The following is a 20,800-nucleotide window of genomic DNA, read 5'->3' as shown; positions in this document are numbered from 1 at the left end:
TCCTTGACCACAGGACTCATCTCAGTCCTCATTGGCTACAGTAACATTTCACACCTAGGTGTGAAATTCACACAGAACAAAACCAGAGGAATGTTCTTTGTTCCTTCTCTTTCGTCTCTTTCTTCTCATCTGCTCATCTCTCCTGACGTGTGAGAGGTGAGCTGCTGCGCTCTCTCTGCTCTTCATCTACTCAACCCAGGCTGACCTGGTTGAGGTGAACGGCTCTCAAGTCCAGAACTTGCAAAACACTTCTGGTTCTGATCAATGGCCTGTTAGGAAACATCCATTGCAACCAAGGAACCAAACGGCAGACGACGCGAGTGCTCTGCCCTTTCCACCAGCTAACTTCAAGCTATCAAGCAAAGAAGTTAGCACCAAACTAACAGCAAAGACGACCTCTTTGACTTGGAACCACAACTTCAACACATGGAATCACCCTTTTCTTCCATGGATTGGTAACGTACTGGGCCTTAGCATTAGCAATCGCACAGGGCTGAGCAAGACTGTTCAACTTTGATTTCTAGAAAGTACTTGTATTGATTTGGTTTAATGTTATTCATTGAGTTTGACTGTGTTGATTTATCTGTATTTGATTTTTGGGTAACTGGCTTCGCCACATCTGATGTGTTTAGTTTATGCTTCACATAGACAAGGTCTTGCATGCAAACTAACCATCTTTTCTAACCCACTGCATATCTAACACACATAAAGATCACATACAGAAACTGTGAATTAGTTAAACATAAACATACAGCTTCAGATAATCTTAACCCCACATCACCCCCCCCTCTCTGTCCTTCTTCTCAGAAGAACAAAGAGGTCATGTGATGACATGCTGATGGCCATCTTTGATTCCGCCATCTTTGATTCAGCCATCTTTGATTCAGCCATCTTTGTAGTTTTACAGTGCTCGCCATTTTGTTTGTAGGCAATACAGACATTTTGAAACAAGACGCCATCTTGTTTCCCCCCCCCCCTCTCTCTCTCTCTCTCACACACACACACGCACACACACACACACTGTGTTTGGTTTGTTTAGTTTAGTTATTTAGTTAGATTAATATTGTGTTTTGAACCTTTATTATCTTGTAAATAAATGTTTGTGGAATATACATGCTGGTCTTTTTAATGTTGCACAAGAGTGAATACTGCCAACCTCTGCTATGTCAAGAACTCCGATATCCTTCAACCTTTACTATCTATTTTGGTTATAGTTATTAATTTAATTATTAATCAACGTTCCAAATTGATAGTTTAGCATATATAATGAGACTATATTAACGTTTTGGTCATTGGTCCCTGATTCCAGGGTGGTGCCCCGTTTATTATTAATGTTTATTGATAATCTTTATTAATATTAATAATTATATTATTATTTATTAATTAATTTGCTAATAACCAAAACCTACTTAAGTAGAACCCCTACATAATGGTGCCCCGTGTGAGGCATAGTATTCTTGTTGGCAAATGTTCATAATTGTGCAATATTAATTTTCAGCATAATTTTTGGTCAAAACAAAAATTCATATTCCACTTCTAAACAAACCAAAAGTGTTTACATTCTACACCACTAGTCTTCCACAGGAGTAGAAGTCCAGCTGTACTTTTAAACAAGTATATTGTGGTTAGAATTGTTATTTGAGAGATTTTGAGTATTAACACTTTAAGCCTTTAAGGTGTTAATTTTAATAATTTGCTTTTGCTGCTAATTCAAGTTGACCTACGCTGTAGAACTTGAAAGAATTTTGGTTCAGCATTTGAATACCACGTATTTAATGCAATCTAGTCTAGTTGTCATATTTTGCTGTTAATCTAAGTGTTCCTTTAATGACACAGCGTGCCACCGGCACAAGAAGGAGTCTTGGGTTTGAATAACTCACTCATTGTAAACACAATGTAGCTTCAATGAAGAGCCGGCACGGTGTGGTACCCTCAGACAGTGGGGGATGAGAGGATTTTGACAGCCTTAAAGCTACTTAAAGTCAAATAAAAGGGCTAAAATTGGATATTAAGGATAAAGTTGCATATACAGCACACAATCATGGAACCCCAAAATCTTTCAGTGAAACCTCGACTATAGGATGATCCACCACAACACTTTTAATCCAACATTTTATTGCTTTCAACAAATCCAATGAAAATACCCAAACCATCAATGACTGTATCTCCTAACAAGTACTGTGTGTGTGTCACAGTCTGATATCTCTTCTTCCTCTGAGCCATAGAGCTCCATTGTTGTTAAAAACACATCAATGAGCCTCACTGTGTCACTGGCTAACATGTTCCTTCATCACCATGAACACACACACTGGACTTTATTTAGACCAGGGGTGCTAATTTTGATTTAACAAGTTTGAGTTAACCGATTATTAACGGTTAACTGACAAGATTAGTGCGTCTCATGCAGCAGTGTGCCAGCTGCAGTGTATGAGCACAACAGACAACTGAGTCTCCAGTTCACCGTCCGGGAGCGTTAACTTAGCAGCTACGATGCTGCGTGTAGTGTCGCGGACATGCAGCCACTTTCCCAGTAAAAGTCTCCACCGCACATTTAGTTTAGCTTAGCAGGTTGTCAGCTGTGTGTCTGCCCGGCGTAACGATAGCGAGTGTCCGACAGACAGTGCGTGTGTTTGTGCTACTTTCACAGCTGAAGTGTTGCCGGTGGCTTCGTGCTCGCCAACGCCACACACATACGCTCTGCCAGCGTGGCGTAACGTTAGCAAGTCCGACAGACCGTGTGTGTTGCGGCGGTGATTGTGGGGTTATCAGTGGCGTTATAGCCGGCTCAACTCTCTTAAGGAGGACTTTTAAGGTGGACCAGCTTTCTCCTTTCAGTGATTAGTCGCTCCTCTGAGTTTTGCTCATCTTTTTAATTCATTATTAATATTTCTTTTAATCGTTTTACCGATTGGTTAAAATTATTAATATTGTTGGTTTTGGTCTTTTCGTGGGATTCGTTCACAATAAGGAACATGAAGAACAACTTGAGCCTTCTCCTTTAAATGGTTGGAGAGACATTAATAAAGGATCCATAACTGTACAAAGATCTGACTCAAGGCCAGAAAACATCCACTGAGAATCAACTGAACCCGACCAGATACTACTATCACATGATGATGTTAATCTCTGGAACTTTGGCATGATGCGTGATTCTACAACTCTAGGCCTATTTCCCATCTCAAATGTATTGAGAAACTAATTTCTTTAGATAATTTCATCACAATTTGACAATGATTTTAACAATCAAAGAGCCATGACAGCAGAGAGTGATGCATGCGTCCGAGCCAGTGTAGGAAGGGTTCATGTCATCTGTTGAACAGCCTACTTGCAATGTAAAATGATCTGTACACATAACATCTGTTTAATAACATTCTGTAATAAGTCAATTCAGTAGGCAACACGTGACAAGACATTTTCACTGCAGGTGTTGCAGACTGTATCAGAATACTATACTATTGGCAACACGATTATTAGTTTAACTTTAGCGTCATCTTCTATTTCCTATAGTATGTATCTAATGATTTCCCGGTATTAAATAAACCAGAAGCATTTCTCGACATGTCTTTCATGTAGCCAGCTCTCGATTCATTAGACTGGCATTCATTGAGAAAGCATGTTGCTCAAAAGCCCTGTTTGCAGGAGGCTCAACACACTAGGAACTAGTTTACAACCCCTCTCTGTGAATAAAAGGGATTTGCATGAGGTCATCATGTGAAGTTGTCTGCCAGTTATAATTCTGTGGGTTCTTAACCGGAGGTTTTCTTCTCACTGCATTTAACAGGATTATGACAATCTGCTGCTGAGCCCCGTAATCAAATGTTGCACCTCCAAACACACAGTGTAATGTGCCACCCTCCGCATTCATCCCTCTATTTATGTAACACTGTTCTTCTGCCTGCTGGAGATAGCCCCAGGATGCTCCCTGCTAAGTATTCCTCCACATTGGTTCCCCTAAGGGATGTACTACAGCGTCAACGCACCACAATACAGTTTATACAGCTTTTAATTTGCAATAGAGTTTTGAACATTTCATAGAACTACAAATGACGTACGTCATCATATACATCAAGGTAGGATCATATTCTTATTCCACCTTCTGATCCACGACTACATTATTTGAAGCTATCAGTAGAATTTTGGTAGCAGGACCACGCCTCAATGTGCCACTTCCCATATTTCCTATAAATACCCGCCTAACCCACTCCTCATGTTTCGCTCTTGTATTCTGCAACCCTCCCCCCCACCCCATTCTTCTCTCCTAATCTCCTCGTTTCCTCTTTGTAGGGCCCCGAGGGGGTCCGTTGTGCCCGGACTCTACGGCGGATCCTCGATCGGAGCTCCCCAAACCGCATCTGACTAAGTGGACGAACCACAAGCAGCATCTGTGTTTTCCTTCAATAAAATTGTTAAATCATACCTCGTTGATGGCGTGGTCCTTGCTAGTGAATACATTATTATAGATTGCAGAGAACACAGGTGTTGAGGAAAGAATAGCGTCAACGGTTGTGATTAAATAAGAAAAGGCTTGAACTTAAACCATAACTTCCAAAATTCTTGTCATGATTTGGAAACTAAATCTAAGTAAAAACAAGCTCTGACCTCCACACCTTCACCTTTCACTAGGTGAAGGTCAGAGTACTTCCTGTTTCTACACGCTTCCTTCACATAATCCAAAACATCCATAACATTTCACAAACCTTTGGTAGAACAGGCTCATTGTTAACGCTTTATCTTACGGTTCTGTAATTTTGTTTCCTGAAAGGACTGTAATGATAGGACAAATAGAGACAGTGTTCCTATTGTTATATTGTTACCTCTGCCAAGGAGGTTATGTAGTTTGTCTGTTTGTCAGCAGGAGTGCGGAGAAATGACTGGCCCGAAATTCATGAAACTTGGTGGAAGGGAGTAGCATGGGCCAAGGAAGAACCCTTTTCATTTTGGAGCAGATTGGCCTTGGCAACCTGTTCTCACTCCCAACTCGTCAAATACCGCTGTTTGGTCAGCTCCTCTCGGTGTCGGAAACCGATGCACAGAGGCACCCTTTAGCAACAGTATGTGACGAACAGCGGGCTTTCAACTAACTCCAATGTAAACCCACCCACGGCGTTATTCGACAGTTGGAGCAAGTGACGAAGTATTAATAGCATGAGAGTCCGTTCAGGGCGGGAGTTGTGTTGGACGGGTCAAAAAAACACAAGACTATCAACCAGGAGACCGCTGTTCGTGTCCTGTGTGAAACTAAAAGTAACGTTGACTTATTTTGTCACGTCAGTCTTTAGTCACGTGACTCGTCGGTATCGTCAGTCCCCTGAGTCGCTAGTCGTGAAGTTAACGTCAACCACGACCGTTTCCTAACCTTGCCTAAGTGGTTGTGTTGTGTAAACCTAACTTCCTGTGAAAACAGAGGTTTATTTTGAAAGGACATTATACATGTAACGAGCATATATTGACACGCTGTCTCTGGTCCGTCCAAAAGTAACGCAAAAGGGTGTGTCGGTCTCTGATGCCGAGGGGCTCTGACCAAGTAGCGGTATTTGATGAGTTGGGAGTAAGAATGTGTTTGCCTTGGAGTAGGTCCGCACTCTCTCAGTGCCCTGATAGTTATATAGTTATATATATTTTTGTGGGTTTAAATTGAGCTTTTCTTTCAAGGACATTTCTACTTCCCCTTTAATTAGTAGAATATAACATATTTGCAGTAAACATCGATAAAGCCATATTCACCTTACACATCAAATGTGTTGGTTTGAATGTTGCATTCAGTGCATTTAAACTTGAAACATACGTCAGTACATTATGCAAAAACAAAGGGCACCACAGCAATTATGCATTGCAAACTCATGAGATTGTACATACTCAGCGCACCATAAGGTAACACAACAAGACAGCGGTTGAACTTGGCTACGTTGACAGCTGTGACGGACCAAAAGCAAGCATTACTAGAATGGCACTCGGAGAGCGCAGACCGCGGCCCACGCTTGACTTTAAAAACAGATCCCAGCTCCCAGCTGGAGATACCGCGAGGTGGTTTGCTTATTATTAACATGGTGTGTTTCCGTGTAATGTATCGGCGGATGCCTCTCTCATTCAGCAGCCTTGTTATGTCTGTATAACGTTACACTACGTTGTCTCTCATCCCGTCATCTACCGCTTTGTTCTTTCTCACCGCGGAAGGCCAGCAGCTTCCGCTAACACATCCACAGACGTATCTCTCTGCTCAAAGAAGGAGGACGAAGGCGGGGTCATTCATCATCAACGCGTCATCAGTTACACTGCGCATGTGTTATACCCTGTGGTCTTAATGCTCAGACTGATCGGAATCATTAAAAAAATTCCTGAATCTGGATCATGATCTAGATCTGGATGATAATGGATTGTTCATTGTGCCACACCCTCCAAAACATTTCAATCAAATCTAATGTGGACCTTTGGAGTAATCCTGCTAACAGACAAACAAATAAACCAACACCGGTGAAAACATGACCTTCCTAGGCCTTTGGCCTTGGCGGGGGTAATAAAAGATGACAGCTTGGTCCACTTGTTGCCTGCTACAGCACCTTTCATTGCACCACTAAAAACAGCAGCTAACACTCTGTCATGTTAAGAATTTCTGATTTCACAGCTCAATAACTAGTTTTTGCATTTGCAGGGTTTGTTACAGGCAAAACAGTTTATGATTAGGTGTGTTATAAGTGTAGCATACATACCCATTGGGGTGCCAACCCCATAGGCTTTGGAGTCAATGAGGCCTCCAATCTGGGTGAGGTTGCAGTTGCGCTGGGTGACAAACTCAATGGTGGTGGACTCCATGAGGAATGCGTAGTCCGAGGTGAGCACACGGTGAATGCCTTCCTCAATGTTCTTCACCATCACTGAGTGCTTCCGACTGCTCATGAACTCCCACATCTTATCATACGTGGAGATCTTGGTTTTCTGTGAGGGAACACGGGATGGTATCATGAGTAAGAGGAGAAATTCTAACTACTTAGACACAGAACGTTGTCACATTTATTCATTGTAAAAGCTATAGGCTACTGTGTTTTGATGAATGTGAAGTTCTAGGTTGGAGGTTCATGAAGAATTATTTTTTCTCAGCAGTTCTAATGTTCTGAAACAATGACAGGCAGAGCACTCATTTAAATACTGCCAATGGACGCAGCTCTATCAAGGCCTGCAAAACCCTTTGCATTCAATTATTTTCCAAATGTAATTAGGAAAACACGTCATTTGCTTCAGCACACCTTTTTTTGCCGCTACAGCAGCAGTATGTGCTTTCTGTCCGTCTCAGTCCTTATCGCTTGTGAGGAGAATATAGGCCGAAGCAGACGAGCATGTTAAATAGCAGCAGTAGTGTGATTCCGTACGAGCGCACATCTCTGCTTTCTGTGCTGCTGCTATCACCTATAGTTAGGATCAGCAGTGGCGTTGTCAGGAGCACTGTGCCTCACTTTCTACACCTGTAATCATGGGGAAAAATCCAAAAGCACATTACTCTCAAGGGGAGCAGATTTGAAGGCATTTTTGAAGCCATTTGAAACCTAATTAAGTCACATCTTCAAGGTCCTGCCCGCCATTATTGTGTGTAATGACTTTTTGTGGCTGGTCGATATTTTAGATCAACTGGGTGATTTGCGGAGTGCCTATCAGAATCTTTCGGAGTCACCCTTGACAAATCAGGTGATTGAGCATGCAAGCTTCAGACTGCTGATAAGGCGAGAGCAGTGGCTGTGAATACACGGAGAGTCAGATAACCACCTACACTCCAAGTCAGGCAGAGAGCCGAGGAGGGCTTCCCAGAGCCTCCACACCAGGATCCAGAGCTGATTGTGCTTAAACCATACGAGAGATCTTGGAAAAAGCAACGGGTACACACGATGAATAGGTGTGAAACCAACATAGTAAACAAGTCCAAAATAGTCCATCTAAAGCATTGCAGAAGGTGTGACATAATTTTTGATCAGTCAAACTGAATCTGAATATTCTAGCAATAATATAAAAATACCCGGTCCAAAAAATGCTCTCCGCTGTCTGATCCTCTCAAGTCATCACCTGCCTGATACCGTTATAATATAAGATATAATGGGCCTGCCTCCGTTGAAGAATGCTGTCCTCTTTTTTTTCAGTTTCCTATATCTTCAAATGAACTTAATCCTGTCATCAATTTGAAGTGGCTGTAGATTAGCAATGCTAGCCATGTATTTAGTTCTGTAAATCACTAAATCACTGTCCACAAGAGCTGAAAGGCCCCCAGCTGTATGTTGGGGTGAAAAGAAGCAGCCGAAACCAAACATCAGCCTAAGTTCGATCAACATGCTGAGGGAGTAATCCTCTCTATTACTGCTTGAGTGAATATTTACACTGAGTATTAACTGGTTTGTGTCATGTAATTGCTTACACTGAGACACATTCAAGATGACAGGATATTGCGTCTGATCATTTAGCCTAGAAGTATATCAACTTTCAATGCATACTTGGTCAGTTCAGTATGAGTTTGTTAAGGCAAATGATTTAATGTTTAATGTACTTAAAGCTGCAGTGGGTAGAAATAGAGCAAATATGATTATAAGCTATTTTTATAAAACAGTCACTATATCCTGACAGTAGTGCATGAGAAAGGTAATCTGAAAAAGATCATGTTCCTCTGTGTCCTCCGGTGCTCCTAACGGCATCTGCTGGATTCCACAGACCGGAGACAATATCAGTTTCTTCATCCTCTCATGTTGGACTAAGGGCAGACTTGATGCTACAGTGACTCACTATTGCCTGTTAGTGACTGAGTGATTTTAAAGTGGCAGTAGTCAGTATCATTTTGGCATCATTGGGCAAAAATCCCATAATAACCTTTCAGCATTTTGTAATTCAAGTGTTCTGAGAGAAAACTAGACTTCTGCTCCTCCTCATGGCTCTGTTTTCAGGCTTTAGAACATCTAGTCCGTGACGGGAGACTTTCACCAATCACAGATCATTTCAGAGAGAGAGAGCGTTCCTATTGGCTGTGCTCCGGTCAAGTGACCGGAACTTGGCGTTCCTTCACCAGATTTCAACATGGCTGCCAATTGAAAGTTTGGAATTGTGTTTTTTCCATGTATGTATTAAGTTTTAATATTGATTCATATTTGATCAGCGCTACCTAGTTTGACCGTTTGATCGGAGTTCGCGAGTGAATGACAGACGGCTCTCAGAGACAGCAGATGGACAGCAGACCTCAGATCAGCTCTTACTGCTTGTTTTCCTCCGGTCTGTGAAATCTTGCAGATACCGTTAGGAGCACCGGAGGACACAGAGGAACATGATTTTTTTCAGGTTACCTGTTTCATGTACTACTGTCAGGATATAGCGACCGTTTTATAAAAATAACTTCTTTTTAATCATATTTGCTCCGATCTCACCTAATTCTGCTTTAAATTGAACGGAACAAAACTATTCTAATCAGCAACTTTACTTGTGATTTCCATCTACAGAACAGCCGTTTTGTCATTGGGTAAGAGGACTTGTTGGATCCTCTTCTAGCTGCACTGGTCTTGTTGTTTGCCATAATATCTCTTCTCTTGGAAATCACTGATTGGTGATTAATTTGCCTGTTTATTGCTGTGTTAGTTTCTATAAGTTGCTATCAAAATGTACAAGGTGTGATTGTACGATATGTAAAACTGACACTTTGCTTTTAATTAAACTTGTTGTCAGGTCCGTTTAGCTTCTTTGAGTGACTTTCTTATGGTTCTCCGGTATTTTGTCCACCTTATAGAAATGTCTTTATGTCCTAGTTATTGAACAATGAATACATTATATAAGACATAATAAGCATTCAGAGAACAAGGTCTTGACACAGCACTCTGCTGAGTTTCTATTTTACGCAGAAAATACAAGCTTAAATTCCAAACACAAACCTAAAGACAGAGAGAGAGAGAGAGAGAGAGAGAGAAATCCCCTGCAGGCCCCGTCAGACCGCTCTACCACCCTTCCACAGTAAATGCAGCTTCTCGTCTGAAAAGCAGACATTAATTGTTCTATTTGCCTCACTTCTCTGAGCAGTGCGAGTAAAGGAGGGGAGTGGGTTTTGGTCAGCAAGCTGAAACATCACGTAACAGCTTACAGTAGCTAAGGAGCCCATTTTGGCCAACAGTGCAGAGTCAACAAAATAAGAAATCAAACTAAAGCTGCGCTCCAGGACCGTGGGGAGCAGGAAACTAAAGTGCACAGTAATCATCCCGGTTCTGTGAAATCAAATAGCAGACTTAAAGAGGGCAGACTCATTTAACATGATAATGTTGTTAGAGACGCAGACTATATTTACTTACATATTCATGAAGTGTAGAGTAGACTACTGCATGATGCTGTGAGACTCAAAGTTAACATTTCAAAAGTTATTTAAAGAGGTTTTTTTTAGTGAGTAAGTTACGTGTACAGTCACTTTATTGATCTGTGATGGGGAGGGGGGGGGGCAGTGTGTGTTGGGGTTCACAATGCATTTCATTTGTGAAGGGGAAGTGTTCAAGCTAAAACAGGGTGTTTAGGTGGTCTGTAATGCTCAAGTTGGTATTTATTACCTCCTGTGAAGCTGGTTGCAGATCTTTAGGCCTTCTGTCTGACATGAAGAATAAGTCAGAAACTTCATGTTGAATAACTACGAAATGTCAGGGAAGTTTACTACATAGAAAAGGAGGTGGCGCACTGTATAGTTCAAGTTTCAAGTTTATTCATCACATACACATTTAACAAGTATAATGTGCAGTGAAATGCTTATGTACCTCTCTAATAAACCAACATAACAAATGTTGGGGGGGGGGCTTAAGTGTTAGGCTCATTTAGCAGTCTGATGGCCTGAGGGAAGAAACTCCTCCTCATTCTCTCTGTATTGGCCTTCAGCAGACGGTAGCGTCTCCCTGAAGGCAGCAGGGACATTAGTCCGTTGTTGGGGTCCCCGGGGTCCCCGGCGCTCCTCTTCGCTCTTTTCCTGCATCTTTTGATGTAAATGTCCTGCAGATTAGGGAGGGAGGTGGTCCTGATGGTTCTCTCAGCTGAGCGGACCACCCTCCTAAGAGCCAAGAGATCCCGCTTGGTGCCGTTTCCCATCCAGGTGGTGATGCTCCCACACAGGATGCTCTCTATAGTGCAGGTGTAGAAGTTCCTGAGCACCCTGAGTGGGAGTTTAAAGTCCCTCAGTCGTCTGAGGTGGAAGAGGCGCTGCTGGGCTTTCTTCACCAGGGTGTTGATATGGCAGGATCATGACAGGTCATGGGTGATGTGAACACCGAGGTATTTGAAGCTATCCATCCTCTCCACCTGGGACTCATTCATGCTGAGAGGGTGGAAGCTCCTCTGCTGCTTACTGGTGGGGTCCACTATCAGCTCCTTAGTCTTGCTGACATTCAGCTCGAGGTTGTTGTCCTTACACCAGTCTACTAGGTGGTTGATCTCAGAGCAGTAGGCGGTGTCATCATTATTTGAGATCAGGCCCACCACGGCTATGTCGTCAGCGAACTTGTCCATGATGTTGGAGTCAGAGGTGGACACGCAGTCATGGGTGTAAAGGGAGTATAGCAGAGGGCTCAGCACGCAGCGCTGGGGGGCCCCGGTGTTGAGGGTGAGGGGGGTGACACATGGTGTCCCACTCGTACTACCTGTGGTCTACCAGTCAGGAAACTGAGGAACCACCTGCACAGGGAGGAGTGCAGGTTGAGATCTCTCAATTTAGTGGCCAGCCTGGAGGGGACTTGTTATGTTCTGGCTGTGCCAGCTTATTGTTATGAACTGTTGTAATTTTGGATGTGGTTTATTTGTATATATTTCCGGTGTTTCCTGTTTTATTTTGGTGATTCACTCCTCCTGTGTCTTGTCTGGGTTTACTTCCTTCCTTTGTCTGTTTTCCCGCCTTTTGGTTGATTGTCTGCCCCGCCCTGATTTGTTTCACCTGTGTGTAATCTTGTCTGTTATTTAAGCCTGTGTGTTTCCCCTCTGTCCTTGTTGGTTCGTTCTTGTCTTCCCAGTCCCTTGTCCTCCGTGTTCCTAGTGTTCCTAGTGTTCCTAGTGTTCCTCCTGCCCGTGACTCTCGCACCCTCTGGTTTGTAGTTTTGTTTTTGTTCTCAGTTTGGTTTTGGTGTGTTTTCATTTGTACTTTGTTCCCCTCCTTGTTTTGTGATTTTTGGATTTTGTCAGCTTTATTAAAGCTTGCTCTTATTTAAATCTTCCTGTCCTGGTTGTACTCTGCGTTTGGGTTCACTCTAAAGACTCACCTCACGACAGAACGAACCAACCCTTTTAAAATGGACCCAGCAGAGCTGCAAATGTTTGTTTTGAAGGTTGGAATTTTTGAAAAGACTGTGGAGAAACTCTTTTCTGCTGGTTCTAAGGCTTGGAGTCCCATCTTAGAACAGCTTGCTGTACAGAGACTATATTTTAAGGAGAAGCCATGGGTGAGCCATTTTGTGCCCCAATTAGACATTGTGACAAGAAGACTAAACCAGTTCATGCTCACCCATCAGGTCTCCCTGCCTACGGGTCACCATTCTCCACTCCAGGCTGTTGGCGTTGGCTTCCTGAGCTTCCGGCCCATGCCCCAGCAGTCAGTTAGCTCTAGGCTAGCATCAGCCCCGGATCTGTTCTTGGGAACCCGCCTTGCCCTGGGAGGCCCACTAAGTTTACAGTCTGCTGCTCGCCATGCTAATATACAGGACACTAGCTTGGACCTGCTAGGGGTTGGAGCCCCTAGAAGGAAGCGTGGGTCTCAGAGGCGGCGTTCTCCTAAGTTGCTCAGTGTTCCATCCAAAACCAAGCCTACTCCTGTGTCGGAGGTCCGGCCGACCTCTGCTCCAAGCGTCCTGTCGGAGGTCCGGCAGACCTCTGCTCCAAGCGTCCTGTCTGAGGTCCGGGCGACCTCTGCTTCAAGCGTCCTGTCGGAGGTCCGGCCGACCTCTGCTCCAAGCGTCCTGTCGGAGGCCCGGCCGACCTCTGCTCCAAGTGTCCGGTCGGCGGTCCGGCCGACTCCTGTTCCACGTGTCCTGTCGGCGGTTCGGCCGACTCCTGCTCCACGTGTCCTGTCGGCGGTCCGGCCGACTCCTGTTCCACGTGTCCTGTCGGCGGTCCGGCCGACTCCTGTTCCACGTGTCTTGTCGGCGGTCCGGCCGACTCCTGTTCCACGTGTCCTGTCGGCGGTCCGGTCGACTTCTGTTCCACGTGTCCTGTCGGCGGTCCGGTCGACTTCTGTTCCACGTGTCCTGTCGGCGGTCCGGTCGACTTCTGTTCCACGTGTCCTGTCGGCGGTCCGGTCGACTCCTGTTCCACGTGTCCTGCCGGCGGTCCGGCAGATTCCTGTTCCACGTGTCCGGTCGGCGGTCCGGCCGATTCCTACTCCACGTGTCCGGTCGACTCCTGTTCCACGTGTCCTGTCGGCGGTCCGGCCGACTCCTGTTCCACGTGTCCTGTCGGCGGTCCGGCTGACTCCGGTTCCACGTGTCCTGTCGGCGGTCCGGCCGACTCCTGTTCCACGTGTCCTGTCGGTGGTCCGGTCGACTTCTGTTCCATGTGTCCTGTCGGCGGTCCGGTCGACCTCCGCTCCACGTCTTCTGTCGGCGGTCCGGTCGACTCCTGTTCCAAGTATCCTGTCGGTGGTCCGGCCGACTTCTGTTCCAAGTATCCTGTCGGTGGTCCGGCCGACTTCTGTTCCAAGTATCCTGTCGGTGGTCCGGCCGACTTCTGTTCCAAGTGTCCTGTCGGGGGCCCGGCCGACTCCCGTTCCAGGTGTGTTGTCGGGGGTCCGGTCGACCTCCGCTCCATGTCGCCTGTCGGCGGTACGGTCGACTCCTGTTCCAAGGGTCCTGTCGGTGGTCCGGCCGACTTCTGTTCCAAGTGTCCTGTCGGGGGCCCGGCCGACTCCCGTTCCAGGTGTGTTGTCGGGGGTCCGGTCGACCTCCGCTCCATGTCGCCTGTCGGCAGTACGGTCAACTCCTGTTCCAAGGGTCCTGTCGGTGGTCCGGCCGACTACTGTTCCAAGTGTCCTGTCGGGGGTCCGGCTGACCTCCGCTCCACGTCTCCTGTCGGGGGTCAGGTCGACCTCCGTTCCACGTCTCCTGTCGGGGGTCGGGTCGACCTCCGTTTCGGTTGGGCCGCAACCGCCACCTGCTGCTCCGGTTGGGCCGCAACCTCCACCTGCTGTTCCGGTTGGGCCGCAACCTCCACCTGCTGTTCCGGTTGGGCCGCAACCGTCACCTGCTGTTCCGGTTGGGCCGCAACCGTCACCTGCTGTTCCGGTTGGGCCGCAACCGTCACCTGCTGTTCCGGTTGGGTCGCAACCTCCACCTGCTGTTCCGGTTGGGTCGCAACCGCCACCTGCTTTACCGGTTGGGCCGCAATCGCCATCTGCTGTTCCGGTTGGGTCGCAACCGCCACCTGCTGTTCCGGTTGGGTCGCACCCGCCACCTGTTGTTCCGGTTGGGCCGCAACCTTCACCTGTTTTTCCGGTTGGGCCGCAACCTTCACCTGTTTTTCCGGTTGGGCCGCAACCTCCACCTGCTTTTCCGGTTGGGTCGCAACCGCCACCTGCTGTTCCGGTTGGGCCGCAACCTCCACCTGCTGTTCCGGTTGGGCCGCAACCTCCACCTGCTGTTCCGGTTGGGCCGCAACCGTCACCTGCTGTTCCGGTTGGGCCGCAACCGTCACCTGCTGTTCCGGTTGGGCCGCAACCTCCACCGTCTGATTCGCCGGTTGGTCCGCAACCGCCACCGGCTGATTCGCCGGTTGGTCCGCAACCGCCACCTGCTGTTCCGTCTGGTTCGCCGGTTGGGTCGCAACCGTCACCTCTTGTTTCGCCTGGGTTTCAGCCCAAAAACCTTGTTCCTGTGACTGCTGGGCCACAGTTCCAAGACCCCGAGTTCCCCGGCTCTAACTCTGCCTTGCCCCCGGGCCGTCCGCCCGAGTTTCCCGGCTCTGGCTCTGCCTTGCCCCCGGGCCGTCCGCCCGAGTTTCCCGGCTCTGGCTCTGCCTTGCCCCCGGGTCATCTGCCGGAGTTTCTCGGTTCGGACTCTGCCCTGCCTCCGGGCCGTCCGCCCGAGTTCCCAGACTCTGTCCCGGTTCTGTCCCCGGGCCGTCCGCCTGAGTTTCCCGGATCTGACTCTGCCTTGCCCCCGGGTTATCTGCCGGAGTTTCTCGGTTCGGACTCTGTCCTGCCTCCGGGTCGTCCGCCTGAGTTCCCAGACTCTGTCCCGGTTCTGCCCCCGGGTCGTCCGCCGGAGTTTCCCGGCTCTGTCTCTGCCAGGCCCCCGGGTCATCCGCCGGAGTTTCCCGGCTCTGTCTCTGCCCTGCCCTCAGGCCGTCCGCCCGAGTTCCCAGGCTCTGTCCCGGTTTTGCCCTCGGGCCGTCCGCCTGAGATAATCGGTGCCCAAGGTTCCTGGAGTCCCTCCTCCGGACCCCCCTCCGCCCACCCGGTTCTGGTTGTGGAACGTCTGGGATCCGTCCCTTGAGGGGGGGGCTATGTTATGTTCTGGCTGTGCCAGCTTATTGTTATGAACTGTTGTAATTTTGGATGTGGTTTATTTGTATATATTTCCGGTGTTTCCTGTTTTATTTTGGTGATTCACTCCTCCTGTGTCTTGTCTGGGTTTACTTCCTTCCTTTGTCTGTTTTCCCGCCTTTTGGTTGATTGTCTGCCCCGCCCTGATTTGTTTCACCTGTGTGTAATCTTGTCTGTTATTTAAGCCTGTGTGTTTCCCCTCTGTCCTTGTTGGTTCGTTCTTGTCTTCCCAGTCCCTTGTCCTCCGTGTTCCTAGTGTTCCTAGTGTTCCTAGCGTTCCTAGTGTTCCTCCTGCCCGTGACTCTCGCACCCTCTGGTTTGTAGTTTTGTTTTTGTTCTCAGTTTGGTTTTGGTGTGTTTTCATTTGTACTTTGTTCCCCTCCTTGTTTTGTGATTTTTGGATTTTGTCAGCTTTATTAAAGCTCGCTCTTATTTAAATCTTCCTGTCCTGCTTGTACTCTGCGTTTGGGTTCACTCTAAAGACTCACCTCACGACAGGACTATTGTGTTAAACGCTGAGTCATAATCAATAAACAACAGTCTAACATAAGCCCCTCTCCGGGTGTCCAAGTGGGCAAGGGGGGTGTGTAAATGTAAATGTAGTAAATGGGCTATGGCGTCATCTGTAGATCTGTTGGGGCGGTATGCACATTGTAAAGGGTCCAGGGTGGCAGGCAAGGAGGAGGTGATGAAGGTCTTGATCAGTTTCTCAAAACACTTCATCACTGTAGAGGTCAGGCTATGTAACCAATAGCTTGATCACATTGTCACCAAAGTCATTGCTCCATTTTGGAATTTGAATAAATGATATGATGATGCTTGTGTTTTTTTAAAGAGTAACCACTAAATCCACCTTTTGATGTTAGTATAATAAAGTGACTCTGCACATAGTTTGCTATCAGTTCATTCTGTTCCTAATGAATTGCATTGCAAGACGCCGTGTACCCCACGCCCTTTAAAGCAGCAGTAGGTAGAAATGGAGCAAATATGATTCAAAAAAGTTATTTCTATAAAACTGTCACTATATCCTGACAGTAGTGAATGAGACAGGTAATCTGAAAAAAATCATGTCCCCCTGTGTCCTCCTAACGGCATCTGCAAGATTTCACAGACTGGAGAAAACAACCAGTCAAAGCCTGCCGTCTCTGAGCAGCTGTCAACCACTCATCACCTCCAACCAAACGGTCAAACTAGGCAGCGCTGATCAAATATGAATCAATATTCTGTTACGTTAATGTCTTTTCTCTCCTCAGATTTTTCTCAGAATCATCTTGTAGTGTACTGTTTAGCTGTAAAATGAGAACGTTTGTGACCAGGCAGCCATGTTGAGGGAATACCAAGCACTTTAATAACTAAAGGGGGTTTGTTTCATGATAAAACAAGGCTTTAAAGGTTCAGTATTCTTGCTGTCAGAGCCCCCCCGTTGGCATTAGGCTGCCGGCCGGCGGCGAGTCCACTGAAAATGAGCCTACTTCTCTCTTGATTTATTACCTCAGTAAACATTGTAAACATGAGTTTATGGTCTCAATCTCTAGTTTCAAGTCTTCTTCAATACAGCATGATGTTCATTTAGTAAATGATGGTCCCATTTAGAGTCAGATAGACCATAAAGCAGGGGATGCTTTAGGGCGGGGCTACCTTGTGATTGACAGGTCTCTACAGCGTTGTCCAGTATTCGGTTGTACTAAATGACACTCTAAAGGGCTGTCACATGACCCGCTTTTTGCACCTCTAAATCCATTGTTGTCAATGTAGACGGGTGTCCTGAGATAAAAGTAGTTCAACTTTTGGAACACTGCAGCGAGCACGGCATGTCATGTGACGAGGAACAACCAATCACAGCCAGCAAATATCTTTTCTGTCTTCCGTATATATCAGTGTGTGGTAAATATGGAAAAGTTAATCATTTTAGTGCAGGGCTACCCAGAGCTTTATGATCTGTCCCACAGACTTTACTTGCTTCATCCTCTACGTCCGTAAGCGATAATAACGCATTAATGCATATTCGTTTTAAAGCCTCCAATTTCTTTAACACATTAACAAAACTTTAGATTTTTAGGTTGTAGCAGCTCAGTTTTAAAGCTAGAGTGAAGATACTGGTATCATATGAAACTATAAAACCTGATGAATTTCTGGACAATATCTGTCATTGTTTTGTGTTGTTAATTGATTTACAATAATAAATATATACATACATTTCCATAAAGCAGCAAGTCCACTCTCATGTTGATAAGAGGATTAAATACTTGACAAATCTCCCTTTAAGGTACATTTAGAACAGATAAAAAAAGTGTGATTAATTTGCGATTAATCGTGATTAAATATTTTAATTGATTGACGGCCCTAGTTTACATCCAAGGGATATCACATTGAGGGGTGAATTCAAAAGGGATTGTGCGGCAGCTACACATGTGCAACCGCAAACAGCGTCTCGGTGCTCTGAGCTATTTGCACGCATTGAAATTAGGCAGAACTTTTGCACAAAATCATCCCCTTTCTATGCAAATGAGTCTCATTTTAAAAAGGTTCACGAAAATCAGCGCTAATAGCTACACGCAGCTATGAAAAATAAATGAATAAAGCTCTCCTGTATGTCATTTTTAAAAATATATGAGAAACAAAATGAGAATCACTGAAGTTATGCTGCTGCGCCTCGTGTGTTATTGCACACAGCATCTCTCTTAACGGGGAGACACTCTTATCCTTTCAGTTGTGGTGGGATCGCTTCAGATATTTAATAAACTGAAAAATTGTCTTGTTTTTGTCTAGATATTGATTTCTTAAGTAAGTAGCTGTGTATTAAGCGGGATAATGAACAGCTAGCGGGTCATTATGGTGAATGAATCCCCTTCGCTCTCATCGGGGATTCTTTCACAACAATGAACCGCTAGCTTTACATTATTCCTTACTTATACTTTGAGTTTTCTCAGGCCAACAAGTCCTCCAATCAAAGCGTATGATGTTAAATGTCATTTTCCAGCCCAGGAAACAAAGTTGGGATTGTACATTTCTGCAAACCACAGATATGTTGAATGTGGACTTTATTTTTTTTAATTATTATTTTGCTGTCATGATTGGCTCTACTTTAAGTTATGTTGTCCTTGTTTCTTGTCATGTATTCATAGTTTCCTGTTTTATTTTGAAAGACTTAACTTCTTCTGTCGTTTCACTTCCGGCCCTCGTGTGTTTCCTGCTTCTTTGATTAGTTCCACCTGTCCCTTGTTAGCCCTGCTCTCACCAGACCTCTGCTCACCTGTTGCTATTTCCCTCATCAGCTCTGCCTGGCCTTCACCGCCCAGCTCCTCACCTGAATCTCATTCACTCGTCAGCCACACTCCAGAAACACTAGTCCACCTCCCTCTGTTCTCTGTCAGATCATCTTCATTGCTATGCACTTCCTTGTTACCTGCCTGCTACCTGCTATCCTGCCTGTCCGTTATCTGTCAGCTGGACCCACTGCCATTTGGACTTTTGATCACACAGGGAACGTCAGGAGCGTGTGGCGGCTGCATGTTGGCTGCGTAATTCACGCCTCGGGTGTTCACACCAGCTGCGTTTTAGCTGTGTGTCAGCTGCTTGTCTGCTGCTGCTGTCAGCCCTTTCTTTCTACATAGAGTTTGCCTTTTAATGACCATTTCATTTCATAATAAATATCTTTTCTATTAATTTTAGACAGAGAAAGGTTCAGAAACGTGTGGTAATTTGTAAATAATAGTAATAATCCACAATTAAAACTCTGTACTATATTCATTCATGGAGTTGTCCAAGTCACTGCATGTCCTAGAACACTGTCCGGCACATAATTCAGAATAAAAGCCTTGTGTTAACAAATGAAGGAATTCTGTCCACAGAAAAAATGCTTGAGGGCTTTTATTTTTAAATGAAAGCAGGAAGAGTTGATTTAAAAATAAGTCTATACTTTTTTCATCTTCATAACATATTCTAGAGATAGACATCGAAACTGTAGTAATGTAGCTGATATGATGTCAATATACAGTCAATAGATCACCTTTACTGTCTGTTGTTGCTGTGAGACGCGTGCGGCACTTGTCAAAAATAGGCGAGACCCCTATTCTCTAGAAGAGACGCAGCTGAGACGTGCGTCTCACGCGGGCAGTGTGGCTGCTCTAACCTGTTAACACGGAAGGCCGAAATAAAAAACAACAGGTAACACAGCCGCCACGCGCTGCTGACGTTCCTGGTGTGTTCCAGGCTTAAGCCTTATTTTGAAAATAAATCACTGAATTCATCCTGCTGTGTATTAAACCGCATTATTTTTTTTTATGTCAAGATGGGTATTAACACTGTGTATATACTGTATTTATCAAGCATTGCATTGCAAATTTTAACAAAAATCCAAAATTTCATTGATTGGAAAATGCCCATAGCTGCAGAAAACACCCATTTATGAAATGTGTTTTTGGTTCAGAAACCAGTAACGTACAACACCAAAATTTTTTCTGTCAACTGGGTTGTAATTTTCATAGATTGTCACTCCTACAGTTTTTCTTTTTCCATTCGGGAGAATTAGGATTTAAATTTTCGTAATGTTGTCAGTTAACTCTGGGTTACACCTGGTCCGCGTCAAACATTTAGATCAGTTCACTTCCACATTTGGGATTCATTTTGGATTCAGCAGCTTTGATGCAGTTTTTTTTTTTTGTTTCAGATTGAAATATTAAAACAATTCTGAATTAGCTCCAGCTCTGGTATACACCTGACTGGCTCCTTCTCCATAAAGCTCAACAGTGACCGCCCGCTTTTTGAATGGTGAATTTCCCATTCCCTCTCTCCAATGGCGTTTCAAAAACAATCTTTATAAAGAGTTTTATGCATGGAACCAAACCAACCAGCTATGAGATGGAATTGTGACCATAAAACATTTGATTCGGAGCAAAAACAACAGTGGAAAACAAGGGGGAAAAAGGCAAGGGTACAAGATTGTGCACATAATTATTTTAAGAGTAACGGAGACTCGCCACCACTGGAAACTCCCGAAAAATGTTTGAACTAAAATTTGTTGATCTAAAATGAAAACCAGGAGACCGGTGTTCGTGTCCCGTGTGAAACTAAAAGTAATGTAGACTTACTTTGGTACGTCAGTCTTTAGTCATGTGACTCGTTCGTATTGTCAGCTAAGTGACTCTCTTGTCAGTGACGTTAACGTCAACCACGACCATTTCCTAACCCTACCTAAGTGGTTGTGTTGCCTAAACCTAACTTCCTGTGAAAACAGAAGTTTATTTTGAAAGGACACTATGAATGCAACAAACGTATATTGACACACCGTCCCCG

At 45.3% G+C, this 20,800-nt stretch overlaps 1 protein-coding gene across 4 annotated transcripts in view; it reads right to left on the bottom strand.

The window, feature by feature from the left end:
- LOC141779802 (glutamate receptor ionotropic, kainate 2) overlaps positions 1-20,800 on the bottom strand; it is a 342,007-nt gene that overhangs the window by 46,594 nt on the left and 274,613 nt on the right. For all 4 annotated transcript variants that reach the window (XM_074654834.1, XM_074654832.1, XM_074654833.1 and 1 more), the window contains one exon: positions 6,708-6,933. In XM_074654834.1, coding sequence (XP_074510935.1) covers positions 6,708-6,933 — 226 coding nt within the window. The remainder of the gene's footprint in view (positions 1-6,707; positions 6,934-20,800) is intronic.

The sequence above is a fragment of the Sebastes fasciatus genome, chromosome 12, assembly GCF_043250625.1.
Source record: "Sebastes fasciatus isolate fSebFas1 chromosome 12, fSebFas1.pri, whole genome shotgun sequence".
NCBI lineage: Eukaryota > Metazoa > Chordata > Actinopteri > Perciformes > Sebastidae > Sebastes > Sebastes fasciatus.
This window is presented reverse-complemented; position numbering and strand designations above follow the sequence as displayed.